Source organism: Amblyomma maculatum, chromosome 8 (genome assembly GCF_055883805.1).
Source record: "Amblyomma maculatum isolate TAMU_Amacu chromosome 8, ASM5588380v1, whole genome shotgun sequence".
NCBI classification, from domain to species: domain Eukaryota; kingdom Metazoa; phylum Arthropoda; class Arachnida; order Ixodida; family Ixodidae; genus Amblyomma; species Amblyomma maculatum.
In genome coordinates, this window is record NC_139351.1 from 15,312,742 (window position 1) to 15,329,734 (window position 16,993).

General features: G+C 45.5%; 1 protein-coding gene across 1 annotated transcript in view; it reads right to left on the minus strand.

Moving 5' to 3' along the window:
• Positions 1-10,275, minus strand: part of LOC146180596 (solute carrier family 4 member 11-like) — a 117,772-nt gene extending 107,497 nt beyond the window's left edge. The window contains exon 1 of the mRNA XM_084576088.1: positions 9,843-10,275. Within this exon, the coding sequence (XP_084432214.1) occupies positions 9,843-10,005 (163 nt within the window). The 5' untranslated portion in view covers positions 10,006-10,275. The remainder of the gene's footprint in view (positions 1-9,842) is intronic.
• Positions 10,276-16,993: the final 6,718 nt, after the last annotated feature.

The following is a 16,993-nucleotide window of genomic DNA, read 5'->3' on the forward strand; positions in this document are numbered from 1 at the left end:
GACGACTGTTCATGTGGACACTATATTCAAAGAATACGAGAGTGTGAGGCGATGCAGATCGGTCTCGTGCGGTCGCTGTTGCAGTAATCGGAGGCATGCAACACTCCTCTTGCGACAGGTGATGTCTCGATGCCACGAAGAATAACAGCTTGAAGAATAGTGCCGCTTTAACGTTTACGAGTGACATTAGGCACTCGGCGAAAAACCGGAACGGAGTCTTCACAAGGGTGCGAATCGCTTGCAAGAACATTTAAGCTATAGTGAGCAGCAGCACTATATATATTCCATGACCAAAGCAGGACCTCGGCCGAAGCGCGGTATTACCGTACATAGTTTCCTGCCATAACATAATCTCGCTCTCTCTCTCTGTCATATTATATATATATATATATATATATATATATATATATATATATATATATATATATATATATATATATATATATATATATATATACATACGTACTTGGTTACTAGAGGTTATACACAAATGAAAAAAACTTCATGCTGATTCCAGTTTTATTTGGAGCCGACGTTTCGGCAGTAGCCCTCCCTTTATCAAGACTGAGAGTACATGGTTGTTGTTTGTCTTCTTATAGTGTTGGCAAATCAACAGGTGATTTTAGTGAATTATTTCACCATATCTGCAACAAACACAGTCCCAACCTCCTTTTTGTTTTTGTTTTCCCCGAGGTTGTTCCGCCGTTGCCTGTATTGTATACAGCTGACTCCCGGCCGCATATTAGCAAAGCATATCCCGTAGGCGCCGGCCGGGAGGGCCGGCGCCTTGAATGGACTGCTTGACCACTGTGCCTACCCTGCTCTCCGCGCGCGCGTGTGTGCGTATGTGCGTGTGTGCGTGTGTGCGTGTGTGCGTGTGTGCGTGTGCGTGTGTGCGTGTAGCTGGTTCGCCTGTATGTGCCCATATTCTGTTTGTATCCCCTGTTGAGTTGCCAACACTATAAGAAGACATAACAAGAATCATATACTCTCAGTCTTGAGGAAGGCAGGGCTCCTGCCGAAACGTCGACTCCAAATAATATTGAAATCAGTACAGTATAAAGTATATATATATATATATATATATATATATATATATATAGCATAAGTAAATAGACGTACTTGGTTGCTAGAGGTTACATAAAAGCGAAAAATTGCTTCATACTCATTCCAAGTTTATTTGTAGTCGACATTTAGTATCTGGCATCGGTACAATCACTGAACCAATCTCCAGTTACATTGACACATTAATTGGACACATACCTGAAACACACTCATCCCACATACGTGACACAAACCACTTCCTTCGCGAAATAGCAGGTATAAATCTTCCTCAGGGGGCCTTCCTTGTAACCTTAGATGTAGTCTCTCTATATACAAATATCCCGCATTCTGACGGAATCAAAGCTCTAATTCAGGCCTATATTCAGAATAGGAAGGAAGGATCCCCACTCCAGAAGTCCTAGAGGTATTGACAAAACTAGTACTAGAATACAACAACTTTGAATTCGACAACGAACACTACTTACAAACTAACGGCCCCGCCATGGGTACAAAAATGGCCCCTACTTATGCTAATATCTTCATGCATAGCATTGAATTTGAATTTTTACTTACTTCCCTTATTAAGCCCACCCTATACAAGCGCTACTTGGATGATATTTTCTTAATTTGGACTGACACAGAACAATCACTCCTACATTTCATTGAAAACTTCAATCTCCTCCATCCTAGCATATCCTTCACGCACACATATTCCCGAAACAAAATTAACTTTCTTGACGTTGAAATTGCGGTTCATGAAGGTTCACTCACCACAAGCGTATACAGAAAACCCACGGACCGACAACAATACTTACATTTTCAAAGCAGTCATCCTCATCACTCAAAAACAAGCATTCCATATTCTCAGGCTCATCGATTCAAAAGAATTTGTTCCCAAGATCAGGACTTCGCACGAAACGCAAAGCGTATGCGGGAAGTCCTGACTAAACAACGGTACCCGCCAAATATTATTGACGACGCCATAAAGAAGGCATATGAACTCAACCGAGAGGAGATACTGGAGGGACGTCCACGAAAGGAAAACATAGACCGCCGAACAAGCCTGGTACTCACCTACACGAGTAACCCCCCCAACGTGAACAAAATCCTAAAGAAACATTTCAACATTCTAGAACAGAGCGAACGTCTCTCCAGTATTTTCACGACTCCTCCCCAAGTTGTCTACCGACGACCGAAAAACATCCGCAACATCCTAGTCCACTCAAAAATAGGTAATAACCCGCGGTTGGGGTGCCGGCCTTGCGGAAAGAGTACATGCCAGGTGTGCAGTCACATGCAGACATCAAGCTGCGAACAAGCACAGCGTCAAGTTTTAAGTGGAGAATAGATGGTAACTTTGATTGCGATGCCTCAAACGTTATATATCTCCTAGCATGCGGTGTATGCTGCATGCAGTATAGTGGCCAGACAGCTACCCCTCTTCGAATGCGGTTTAATAATCACCGAACTCATGTCCGCTCTCTGCCCAACCTTCCTTTTTCAAAACATATCAACCAGAAACAGCACTCATTCGACTCAGTCAAACTAACAGTTCTTCAGGGGGGATTCAATAATACACGGGAGCGGGAGCAGCGTGAGTCATACTTTATTTATAAGTTTAGGACAATTAATACTGGGATAAATGAAAACATTGGGGCAATGTCGTCCTTACGAGCCCTGCAAGCTTAATGCTATACATATATATCAATCATTATCCCTTTACAGTTTTTCCTCGGTTTCTTTTTTTCTTTTTTTTTTCCTTTTTTTTTCTCGCTTCTTTGATACCCTCCACATCCCACTTCTCGTAAAAACCTTCTTCATGCTTGGCGCTCACATCTTTTAGCGAAAACCTCGAAGTATTTCACCATTCTACTCACTTCTTTTTTTTTTATTATTCTTTCTTTGAGGTTCTCTCCCGTCGCAAGTTGCTCGAACTTTACTCGCCGCTGTCAGGTTATTCTAACCAGCAGTGTCCACCTGGTTTTTTCATCACGCTGGGCGCTCCCAGTGAGAACAAGAAAAATAATTTTCTCACCACCTGCAGCAAACACGTTCCCCCACCTGTTTTCTTCTTTTGTTTAGCCCTCACATCTGTTAGCGAAAACCTCAAAGTATTTCACCATTCTACTGTCCCACATATTTACTTACTTCTTTTTTTTTTTTATTCTTTCTTTGAGGTTCATCTCCCGTCGCAAGTTGCTCGAACTTTACTCGCCGCTGTCAGGTTCTTCTAACCAGCAGTGTCCACCTGGTTTTCTCATCACGCTAGGCGCTCCCATCTTTTAGTGAGAACAAGAAAAATAATTTTCTCACCACCTGCAGCAAACACCTTCCCCCACCTGTTTTCGTCTTCTTTTTTTTTTTTTCTTTTTTTTCCCTTCCAAGGTTGTTCCGCGGTTGCCTGTATTGTGTCTTGTACTGTATACAGATGACTCGCGGCGGCCGGTGCCTTGGGTTGATGGCCCATTGGGCCTAGCCTGCTCTCCGCAGCTGTGTGTGTATGTGTGTGTTGTGCGTGTCCAGCTGACTCACCTGTGTGTGCCCATATTGTTTGTATCACCTCTGGCCAACCCTATAAGGAGACAAACAAGAATCATGTACCATCAGTCTTGAGAAAGGCAGGGCTCCTGCCGAAACGTCGACTACGAATAAACTTGGAAACAGTATGAAGCAATTTTTCACTTTTATATATATATATATATTACACATCATTCGCTGTTGTGTTCTGGTCCATTCAATGGATATCATGGTGGCATTCTGTTTAGATTCTGAGATGGTTAAATAAGATGTGCATAAATAAATATAAAGAGATTCGAGAGTAGAAAGGATGTATCGGAACCTCTTATCATTAGTTATAAGAATGCGAATTCAACCAAGAAAACTACAGAAGCTCACAATGAAAGATTCGAAAAAATCAGTATGCAATAAGGAAAGTAAGACACCAATACCACACGTTTAAAAGATCAGGGAAAAAAATGTTTAGGTAAGGCTATAAAATCTGCGAGTCGTTCAGGCTTAAGATATACTCAGTTATGTCAATTTAATGTCACTTGGTAGCTGCATACAGACGAACAATGCAAAAAAATATTGGTTTCTTTGTGATGGATATTAGGCCCATTTGACAAAGTAATTCTTATTAGTGACAAACATCATTAAATTATTGTTAATTAGTTGTAGGGTTTCAAGAGCCAGCTAAATTTATTCAGCAAAGCAGCAAAGTAGCATGATGAAAACACATATGTGCTGCATTTCCCCGTGAAAGATGGAACAAACTGATGCCTTCACACAAAGCTATGAATTCACTATAAAGATACAATCTCATGATGCTATAGGAATAATCACTATATGTAGCCTAGCACTCAGCCCCAGAATCCGCAGCGCCAGCAGTAGGACTATGTACTCTCGTATTTTGATAAATAATATAAATAGTTTCAAAAATTGGCTAGAATAAAGTTTGAAGTTACTTTAATATAGACCAACTGCACTCTCGACACGTGGTAAAGCGGAGAGAACAATCATCGTTTCTTTTTTTGTAGAAGAGGGGGGAGAAGGTAGACGGTGGTCAGCTGCCACGGGCGTTAGTCACAGGGCGGCTTCAATACATGGAGCAGGTTCTGGCGCGGGCGCAAAATTGCGCAACCTGATAGTGGTTGCCAAGGAGGTAGTATGGCGGGCAGCTACCATTAAAGAGTAAAGTTCTTCCTCGTGACGACGATAAGAGGGACAACTGCAAACAGCAAGCAAGCGCGCGATGTGGATACGACTCACTTTATAGAGGCCAACCATATCTCGTCTGGCTCTATAGAAATGGGTGTGCGCGAGAAATGTGGGTGGGCAAATCGGTAATTAAAAACGATAACAGACTTCACTAATATTAAAGTGCAAAATCAGCCACCTTAGATCTTCGATGGTTTCATGCTACCATACATCTTCTGTCATCGTATGAGAGAGCAGGATGGATGAACATCATTCGAACCAAAAATTACAAGGTCTTGTGAAAAGAAGCGCCTCCAGGAAATTTCTTCTCTATCTCAATTGTTCATTCAGCACTCGGCACCACTGAATGAAGGTGACCTCTTTCTGAGATTTTTCTCTTATATCGTGCTTCACTACGCTATATCCGAAATGACGGTCTGTTCTTCATGATCATTTAATGTCTCATTGCTAAATCGTGAATGCATGTACATATAAGCGTATCGCTTACGCGTACTCTTAATGACGCGGACTACACACTCTTTACTTATCGACAATGACAGATCGGAAAACGTTGAAAGCTAAAAAGATTAAGAACTGTCGGTCTCGGATGTGCATACATCTGTGCTTAAGGGCGAGAGGAAGGCGAATGATTCATTGAATAAAAAAGTGCTTAGTTTGCCGCACACAGCTTGTCGAGTGATACATATCTCGGGCTTAGCAATCAGAACGTATTATGTTTTTCAACCTGTGGGATAGTGGTTAACGCTCCACAAAATGGAACACTTATGATATTTAAAACAAGTGATATATTGCATTTTGTTTACAAAGGTTCAAGTTTTATGGGCGATAATGGGCGATACGGCAACATAATGCCAGAAAACGTTTTTAGAACTAGTTGCACTTGCAAATTTAAAACCACGGTTCAAGAAATAAAGGCGTAAGGTAATGCAGTAAAGCCATGGAAATAGAGTCCAAAAAAAAAATGGCCCCAAAATGAAATATCACAGAAGAAAGTAGCACTGTCACGTGGTAGTGACAATGCCAAACGCAACAAACGATGGGACTGAGCTTGCACTGAACTCTATTGGGATGAGTTGCGCCCGCAAAAGAATTAAGGAACTCGGCGGGGTGGTTTGTTTATATATTCCACAGTAAAGTGAAGTGTATGATGTAATAAAATGTTTTAATTAGCGCAGCTGAATATGCAGAATTGTTTTATGCTGTCATTTGTTTTCGTGGCCTTAATTTTGCGCAGTATTGCACGACTTATCGTTGTCGATACATGCCCATCCAGATACCCTGGGCAATAGCGTACTTCAAAGGAATGTTGATTACGATCGAAAGTTGTTGGCAAAAACAAAACATTCCACTTTAACAATCAATACATTCGAAGAGTTTCACTATGAAAACTAAGTCCAGTTCAGTTCCTTCCAGTCATTTTCTGGCGGAAGAGAAGGGAAAAAATGCCGCGCACGCGGCTTGAGAAAGCTCCCATCTCGTGCAGTGATCCGACACGGCGATGGCGGGTAATAGAAAAAAAAGAACAAGAGAAGACATCGAAATAAAGAATCTATACACTATTTCCTGATACAACGCAGTATAGTTTCTGTGAGTTACACAAAAAATAAAAAAGATAGTAGCTTCATATCGCAATGTTTCTTTGTATTTCTTAAAGGTCACATTTTCTAATTCATTGCTATGTAGGAACATATTTCTGGTACTGTTATATGAAACTGACAGAATGGATAGATTAGTGAAAGTGTACCGGTTTATGAAAGATGTCAATACATATTCTTGAAGTCCGTAATTTGTGCGTGGGCAACGTGCACATCAGTATTCATAGTGTCTTGTATTGCGGAAAATGGCATTTACCCTTAAATAGCAAGGCCAGTTAGAAATGTAATGTTACTGTGCGCCTAGGATTTATATAGCTGAATCACACAATACTGATGGATGTCTCTTACACTCATAATGCGCTGTTTAAGTAAAAACAGAACTTATTTGTGCTGAATATGAAGCACCTCCTATGCTTTCACTGCAGTTTTTTGAAATATTAATCCGTAATTTCTTTCCTAATAACGTTTTCGCTATCGCGGAAAATGTTCCGAGTTGCCTTTCTATGGCATCCCAACCACTTGAGGTGAACACATTTATTAGAAAATGTTTGGTACGCATCAAAAGATGCGCAAATTTCAAAATGGCACTTCACAATATTACAAATTCCCAAAAAATATTGATGTCTAAGTTAGTTTGACTATGTTGTTAATGCAACCTGTCGAGAAGATGTTACCCTGAATGTTTTGTGTGTGTGAGTGTGAGAGTGTGTGTGAGTGAGTGAGTGAGTGTGTGTGAGAGAGTGAGCGAGTGAGTGTGTGTGAGAGAGTGAGTGAGTGTGTGTGTGTGTGAGAGTGAGTGAGTGTGTGTGTGTGAGTGTTTGAGAGAGAGAGAGTGAGTGAGTGAGTGTGTGTGAGTGTGTGTGTGTGAGTGTTTGAGAGAGAGAGAGTGAGTGAGTGTGTGTGAGTGTGTGTGTGTGAGTGTTTGAGAGAGAGAGAGTGAGTGAGAGTGTGTGTGTGTGTGTGTGTGTGTGTGTGTGTGTGTGTGTGTGTGTGTGTGTGTGTGTGTGTGTGTGTGTGTGTGTGTGTGTGTGTGTGTGTGTGTGTGTGTGAGTGAGTGAGTGAGTGAGTGAGTGAGTGAGTGAGTGAGTGTGTGAGTGAGTGAGTGAGTGAGTGAGTGAGTGAGTGTGTGTGTGTGTGTGTGTGTGTGTGTGTGTGTGTGTGTGTGTGTGTGTGTGTGTGTGTGTGTGTGTGTGTGTGTGTGTGTGTGTGTGTGTGTGTGTGTGTGTGTGTGTGTGTGTGTGTGTGTGTGTGTGTGTGTGTGTGTGTGTGTGTGTGTGTGTGTGTGTGTGTGTGTGTGTGTGTGTGTGTGTGTGTGTGTGTGTGTGTGTGTGTGTGTGTGTGTGTGTGTGTGTGTGTGTGTGTGTGTGTGTGTGTGTGAGTGAGTGTCAAATCACTTAGCAGGGGAGGTTGAAAAATTCGGTTTAGTAGCCGTCTACGGACCAGATCTCGCATTCAGCACATTTAGATAATTGTGGACATTTACCCTCTCCTGCCGCATGACGACATAATGATGCCATGAGTGTCTTGAGGGCTCAATGCAAGATACTTTTAAAAATGCTATTTCGAAAAAAGAACTGTGCGCGGTATCTATATACACTGGTAAACAAAGGTAGCAACAAAACTTTTGCTGCTAATGGCTTCTACTTATCTCCTCGCGATGCGAAACGCGCACCTTTAACGGGCGAATAGATAACCAGAAGGCATGCGGAAACCACTGACAGAAGCCTGAGAAGCATGGCCGACCACAGTTGCCAAACCGCGTGGATTTTCAACACCTGCGCTCGGAATAAACTAGATTTTCAGTTTTATCAGGGCGTACACCGCTTTTCATTGCTTTCTACAGCGGTCCTGCCACTCCGCATGTAAGTAAATGCGCAACGAAGAGGGGCAGGGCGTGCATCAAGAAAAGTGGTGGCGGTGGAAAGTGATGGACGAGGAAAAGGGTCCCTCTATGTCGTTTCGCTATTCAGCGAAGCAACCAATTTACGCAGTTAGTAGCGCGGCTTTTTAATGGTATACTGCCGCGCACTGTAATATTTATTTGTTGCTGCCAACTACCGCGGGAATGAGACCATGTCACTTTGCTTGTAACGAGAAGAACGATCTCGGCAGACAATGCCGTGAAATATTTGTTCTGTTTGAGCACATAAGAGCCGCTGGGCACAGTTCTACCACTTTATCTGACGTAAATGATGCGTCTACATTATCTAGGTAGATTGCAGCCACTCAGTCGCGTGTGCTCTCGCATTGCTCCAGGTTGCTCTCGTGAGCTTTGGCGGCTTTATATCGATGTTTCATTGTGGAATTTGAATTGAGGGCAGCCGGGATCTGCAGTAGTCCGTAGTTCGACGACCGTCGAGCACGCTTGCTGCGACCGCGGCCGTCGAGTGGTTTTATTCTTTTGCGGCCGCAACTAAGCCCAATAGAGTTCATTTCAGTGCAGTCATAGACCCTTCGTTTGCTGCCTTCGGCATTGTCGCCATCACGTGGCGGTGTTATCGGCACTGCATGACTCTCATGTTATCTCACCCAGCTAACCATTGGATATTTAAATCCAAACTCAAATTCAAGAGAGCTCAATATAGCGCAACTTGTTGTAGGTGTATTGCCAAACAATTCGTTCGTATGATATTTTTTCACTATATAGGACAGTTCCCTAGGACCCGCGTATTCAGTGGCCAGTTTGACCGGAGACTGAAGATAGTAAATCTTGTGGACTTGTTTAGGAGCGAACAAAAAGGTGAGAAAGATTAGTTTGGAATTTTAATAATGTCCCGATCAGACCTGTGTAAACTTGACTGACAAGTTCGTGGTGTTACTAGCAAGAACAAAGTGGCCTCCTAAAATATTTTGTTATCTGTGCGCTGTATGTGCGTATCACAGAAAAAATTGCAAATTAAATTTTCTTGGTAACTGAAACTCGGCACATCTTCAATCAGGCTATCAGCAACAACTCGATTGAGGATTTCTTTTGCGTTGTATAGAATTAGCATTTATTACGAACAGATTGAAAGGCCGCTTGATCGTGGCTAATAATGTGTAATATTTCGTTTTATTACTATTAATCTAATTTGCAGATGCGGGAACATTCAAATAACGCAGTTAAGGTTAGAAAATTACCGCGTCACACAGCTTACCTATATATATCTTAACTACGCAACCGTGAGAAATTATTCGTACTGTCCAATCTAACTATGATGCTATTTATTTATTAAATAGGAATTACTGACGCCAAACTTCATAATCTTGCGGAGCAACTGAAACTCACTGTTCAAGTTTTAAATGTCCAAAATATGATTAGAAAATGTTTTTTTCATTTAGCCCTTAGTATCAAGATGAAGGTTACCGTAGCTAAAAAAAAAAAAAAAAGAAAATTGTTACATGCGATCAAAATCTTCACAAAAGTCAGTGAAATTGCCTGAGTGTACTTGTACATAGGTAGAAAGGGTAATTTCCATTGGCGATTGGGTAAAAAATCGAACTTACTGTTTTCAAGGTGCCACCGCTCATTGCGGTAGCACCATCGGAAAGCACGCTCTCCGGGCTCCGGTTCTGACGAAGGAGCGACCACACCGGCACTGCCATCCACCGTCGCCTGGCGCGGAGTTGTCGACTCGCGGAAGGACCAGCGCACTCCGCGGACGCTCATGATGCTCGGCACGTTACCGTCAACAACACCAACGATGCCAATAGTCCGAACCACCGGTGTCACAATCCACACTGCCCAGATACTTCCCCGCTTGCTAACAGGGGTTTTCGACACGCCTGACACAACAACGAGGCAGCGGCGGAGTTGGCTCGCGCTACGGTCGGCATGCGTCGCGTCGATTTCGACGGACGACTGTGCGGTTCCACTCAGCAACGCCGCGTGAGGCGACACTGCTCTTCAGTTTCAGCCCGGCGCTCGTAACGGCGCTTTTCAGACTGCCGACTGGTTGCGGCAAAAATGCCTACGTCAGAGCGAGGAGGCGGTGAGCTCCGATGCGCGCTATTGTGCACCGGCTCATATCGCAGTTGAGCCTCGTTGTAGACCGCGCGCGGATGAAGCAATACAGCACAGCGTTCTCGTTGTGTTTGCACCGTGTCTGTTTTTGTAATTCCTTGCGCTCGTTGAATTCAAGCACGAATCCACACCAAATCTTTAATATTTCAATTAACGCGGCATGATCGTCGGCGTTGCGAGCGAAGAATCACGAGAACGGCGCTGGAAGGTTTTGTTTGTTGGTTTGTGGGGTTTAATGTCCCAAAGCAACTCAGGCTATGAAAGACGCCGTAGTGGAGGCCTCCGGAAATTTCGAACCCCTGGGGTTCTTTAACGTGCAAGGCGAAAGCCGGCAGTTGGCATGGCAGATCACAGGTTCTTCGATGGTTTGTACAACTTAGCGATACCACACGTTATCAGAAAGTTTGCGAGGAGCTGCCAACTCGCGACGCTCATCTGAGGTGAGAAGGTCGAATAAGAATCAATTTTCCAGTATACTTGAATGCCGTGTAAGGCACGTTACTCCTTATAGTCCGCGCAGGCACGTTCATATACGGCTAGGTTAAAGCGGGGCTTTATATGTGAATTAGTAGCCTAGCTATAGCGTCACAACCTTAAAGACCCAGCTTAAGTGTCCGTCATAATTTTTCTGGTACACAGATTATTGGCCTGCATTTGAAGACAAAGCCGCGATAATTCCGTGACTTCGTAGTGGGCGTCTGAAGGCAAGGTGCGGTGTTACTTTCTTCACACGCATAACGGTATTGCGTGTCAATAACAGGTAATGGATACGCGTCTATCAGGCTTGCAGTAAAGGCTTCCATAAAAATTTATGGGGGACACATAAGCTCCGCCAATAAAGATATAACGCGATAGCGCACTCTATCAGCAGGCTTACAAATACCTTTTTTAACCAAACTGTTTTGAAGTGCCTGCGTGGCCTATAGGGGTAGCATGTCTCTCTCAGAATGCAAAGGTCCTGGCAATGTGATTTTGACATCACCCTCCCGTATACAAGGAGAGGCCCGAACTGGCAGCTCTTGCCGAACATGATATAAGGCAGCCCTGCAGCCGCTCAGTGCGCCGCCATGTCAGCTGCTAGCGCATTGCCTGTAATTTTTCGCTCACAACATCGAAGCCGATGACGAGGCCGGCGTCGAACTTTATGGCAAACGTGGCTTTCAATGTTGTCGCTTTAATATAATAGAGACTTAAGCTTCGCCTTTAAAAGCACGAAGCGACTGCATAAATGGTTCGCGTCTGCATCACCCCTGGTGGATCACCGTTCACATGCATGCGCACTTTCCTACTTTCTCAATTCCTAATCCTTTAATTTGGGCCTCTATTATCTCCTCACATGCTCATTAGATTAAAGTCATAAGCTACCACGTTATGGGCATGACCATCCGGCAAAAGTATAAAACACCCGCTTTAAAACATGACGTCAGTGCTTGCGCATGGGAGCAGCCTGTCTGACTTTGGATCCGAGGACCCCGGAGAGTTCAATTCTAATGTTATCTATCATATCGAAGGAGCTTTTCTAGATGCAAGCACCTGCAAACTCGGTCATTTCACGTGACATCGTGATGTCATTCAAAGCGCCGACCAATTAGGGCATACGCGTAGTTTTTCTGAGTTTATGTTAAAACAGTGCTACAAATACGGACAGATAGGGAGACAGACACAGAAACAGATAAAACCAGCAGCCAGGCAGGCAGCAGGTGGAAGAAAGCAAAAGACTGTCGTGATTTCATATATCCACAAGCTATCGCTCAACTTGAACAGAATTGGCGCTCGGGTGCAATCAAAGGTGGTCTTTTCGGCACCAAACAAGTTGGAAAAGTTGTGCGGAACAATAACCTTCCCAAGAAGGAACGTCAGTGGTTGCAAAAAGAAACACAAAGCCTCTGCGATCGCATGCGAAAAAGCACTCGTGTATAGGATTCTGTTGACATATGTGGGAGGGCATACGTTGGTCAAACGGGTTGCTGTTTAATTGACAGGATTCGTGAGCGAACAATTTAGACCAGAGAAGGGACGGGAATCTTACTGACCATTGCCAGGACTGCAGGCGTGAACAGTGTTTTCAAAAGACGGAATAGGCCGAAACCGAGACCAAATAGCAAAAAAAATAAATATTATTGAGGCAGTAAAGATAGCAGATGATAAAGAAACATGTGTAAGCAGTCCTTCCCTAATACTTCATGCGAAGGAAAGGGCTTTTTTGCAAGGGTGAAGGTGACATTTTATGTCGCTCGACGGATCTCGTTGTTCATTTTGCATCATTCTCTGTGTATATAAGAACATACTTCAAGAATAAAACCTCATTTGTCAGTTCAGCGCAATGTGTGTTTCTTTTCCATCTGTCCTTGTCTGTAGTGCTGTTTTAACATAAAGTTCAACCAACTCACTCAACAATCCTTTTTGCTTTTTCTTAGTTGCTTTCTCTCTTTGGCATCCGTGTTTTAATGTGTACGCTTGAGCAATGCTGCCGTTCCTATGGTCTTCAGACCATAGGAACGGCAGCATCAGTGTTTGTCTGATCTATCTGATGATAGCGCTTTCTTTCACATTTATCTGAACAAAGCAGGACAATTTCAAACATAAAATAAAAATTTCGCTTGCTTTCTATAGAGTTATGAATGAGCTTTCTTTGTATAACACGCTCAGTCAGACCGAAGAGAAAGAAAAGTAGATTGTGGTAACTACGCTCCAGATGGAGGCGAAACAGAACAGGCCTGCCGGCCGTGGAAGGACAAGCCTCTTGATGCGTCTAATTGACCAGCCATTTTTCATTATAGGAATCTCTCCTTCAACTTGAACCTCTCGGGCACTTGTTAGCAGTGCGGGTAAGCGTTATAGAACCGCTGTTCATTAGTAGCATTTTTTGTTGCCAATGAGTCGTTGGTCGCAGCAAAAGAAAACAGTCTGTGGCATCCAGAAGACATGTTTGCGAAGCGCTGAAATATTGTTACTTAGCTGTATTCGCTGTTTGTGATGAGGATGAAGAAGCGCAACAGACTCCGAGAAGACGACGACGCTGAGTGTTGTGAAATCGGTGCCCTCATCAACTTTAGTTGTGCGGACAGCTTTGGGACTGTAAATCTTCCACGTAACATCTCTTGGTGGAGGTGCTGGGTACTAGCAGACGACGCCTGCTTGCATAGCTCACCTTCGACCGCAGCGCCGCGGTGGCAGGAACCGCGGCGGGCCGGCTTCTCCCTATGGGCGCTGCGGGGAGTTTCAAAACTCAAGTATATTGTTACGTGGAATATGGGCCTCCCTTCTACCAGCACCACCGACACCACGGATTCAGGACCTGCCCCTCCAGTAATTGCTGCCACCTCAACCAACGCCGGTTTCTCGCCCCAATATCGTTACCGCAACCCAAATGAATGGCGTACCCATGACAATCGCCCCATCTGTTTTACTTGTTCTCGCGTTGGCCACATTTCCCGCCACTGCCGTAGTCGCTGGTACACGCCATCTCGTCAGTACACCTACGTTGACCGCCGCGGAGACTATGCCCCTCGCTATTCCCCACCTCGCCCCGACCAGACCCTTGCTGACCCCGCTTCCACTGTCCGTCCTGCCAACCGTTCACCATCCCCGCAAGCACGACGTTCGCGTTCTCCTCATCCTCGCCGCAGTTCGCCAACGTCCTACTCTGGCCACTTACCGGAAAACTAGCCAATGCAGCTCCCGGAGGTGACGCTGCATTTATGACCTGGACTGAAAAGCCTCTGTTGACCCCTGCCCTACAAAATAACCGTATCGACGTCCTTGTGGATGGAGTTCCCGTTTCTGCTCTAATTGATACAGGCGCCCAACTGTCCGTTCTAAGCTCCTCATTTCGTCGTCGCCTCAAGAAAGTCCTTACGCCAGCCGTCTCGTCCACAGTTCGCGTCGCCAATGGCAGCCCTGCTGCCGTGGTTGGCATGTGTACGGCGCGAGTTACAATTGCTGACCGTCATGCCCCAGTGTTGTTCACCGTTCTACATGAATGCCCCCACGACGTTATCCTTGGCATTGATTTCTTAACAGCCCACTCTGCCCTTATCGACTGCTCTAGTGGCCTACTTCGCTTGGACCTCCCGCTCTGCTCTGAAGACCCCTCCTGCTCACCCCGACTTCGATCAGCACAGTTTAGCCGCCTTCCTCCAGAAACTGCCGTTTACATCCCTATGTCGCCATTCCCACCCGTCCCAGATGGCGACTATCTCGCTTGTCCCATTACTGATGTCATGCTGCAGCGGCACGTCACCCTTCCTCATCTAATTGTGCACATCTCCCAGAACCGCACCACTCTCCCAGTCCTCAACTTCAGCTTTTCAACTCAAGTTCTGCCCGAGGGAATTTCATTAGCTTCGCTGTCCCCGATGACCGATTGTGCCATTTCAGCTCTGTCTACAGATCATACAACTGCCGTCCCTGCCAACACCCCCTCGTCGTCCACATCGCGCCCTGATCCGCTTGACAGCATGATATCAGCTGATCTGCAACCTGAATTCGCCGCTGATTTACACAAGCTTTTGTTTACCTACAGTGACCTTTTTGACTTCGGCACCCGCCCATTGGGTCAAACGACAGTTGTAACCCACCGCATTGACACCGGGGACGCCAGTCCTATCCACAGGCGGCCCTATCGTGTTTCGCTTGCCGAGCGACGCGTCATTCAAACGGAGGTCGAAAAGATGTTAACGAACGACATAATCGAGCCTTCCAGTAGCCCCTGGGCATCCCCTGTCGTGCTGGTCAAGAAGAAGGATAACAGTTGGAGATTCTGCGTTGACTACCGTCATTTGAATAAGATAACCAAAAAAGATGTATATCCCCTTCCGCGCATCGACGACGCGCTTGATAGTTTGCACGGAGCCAGCTACTTTTCATCCATCGACCTTCGTTCTGGCTACTGGCAGATTTCTGTCGACGAGAGAGACCGTGAAAAGACAGCGTTCATCACCCCTGACGGCCTCTATCAATTTAAAGTCATGCCTTTTGGCCTATGTAACGCCCCTGCAACTTTCGAACGGATGATGGACTCATTGCTGCGCGGCTTCAAGTGGACGACTTGTCTTTGTTACTTAGACGACGTCATTGTTTTCTCGTCCACTTTTGACAGCCACCTCTCTCGCCTTTCTACCATTCTCGAGCTATTCCGCCGCGCCGGCCTTCAACTCAACTCAAAGAAATGCAGTTTCGGCCATCGGGAAATCAAAGTGCTTGGTCACTTGGTTAATGCTTCCGGTGTTCAGCCTGACCCTGACAAGATACGTGCCGTCACAGATTTTCCCACTCCGCGTTCATCCAGCGATGTCCGAAGCTTTATTGGCCTATGTTCCTATTTCCGACGATTCGTCCCGAACTTCGCAGTCCTTGCTCGTCCGCTCACCGAACTCCTCAAGAAAGACGTTTCATTCTATTGGGGGCCTGAACAAGTTGCAGCTTTCTCAAAGCTTATTGCTGCTCTTACTACTCCACCAGTATTGGCCCACTTCAACCCTTTCGCCAATACTGAACTCCGTACCGACGCAAGTGGCCATGGAATAGGAGCTATTCTCGCTCAGCAACAACACGGCCGTACAAGGGTGATTGCGTATGCCAGCCGCCTCCTGTCAACGCCCGAACAAAATTATTCTATTACAGAGCGAGAGTGCCTGGCGCTTGTCTGGGCTATTACGAAATTCCGCCCTTATTTGTTTGGCCGCCATTTTACTGTGATAACAGACCATCATGCCTTGTGCTGGCTTTCTTCTCTCAAAGATCCTACTGGCCGTTTGGGGCGCTGGGCGCTACGATTACAAGAATACACCTTTTCCGTCGTCTACAAGTCCGGCCGGCTTCACCAAGATGCCGACTGTTTGTCACGTCATCCCGTCGACTCCCCTAGTCCTACAGACTCTGACGATGATGCATATGTCTTATCTGTCTCCGCCTTTGCCAACATTGCCAAGGAACACCTAGATCCTTCTCTGCATTCCATTATCCTCCGTCTTACCTCCGACCGCCCTGACCCATCTCTCGCCTTATTTGTGCTCCACGAGAACACCCTATACCGACGTAATATGCGACCAGATGGCACAGACCTTTTGCTCGTCGTTCCACAACACCTGCGTTCCACCCTCCTTGAACAGTTCCATGATGCTCCCACGGCTGGCCACTTGGGTGTCTCTCGCACATACGACAGCCTGCGCCGACGTTTCTACTGGCCGGGGCTCTACCGCTCTGTCCAGCAGTACATTGCCGCGTGTGAACTGTGTCAGCGTCGGAAGAAGCCCACAATTTTGCCTTCAGGTCATATGCAGCCAATACCCATACCAACTGACCCATTTTCCCGTATAGGCGTTGACCTCCTTGGCCCCTTTCCAGTTTCCACCTCGGGGAACAAATGGATCGCCGTCGCCACCGATTACGCTACTCGGTACGCTATTACCCGAGCCATCCCGACCAGCTGCGCCACAGACGTCGCTGACTTCCTTCTAGAAAACGTAATTCTTCATCATGGTGCTCCTCGCGAACTACTAACTGACCGTGGCCGCTGTTTCCTATCGCGAGTGGTTGACGAAATTCTCCGTTCGTGCTCCGTCCGCCACAAATTCACCACCGCATATCACCCCCAGACCAACGGCCTTACGGAACGTCTAAACCGTACCCT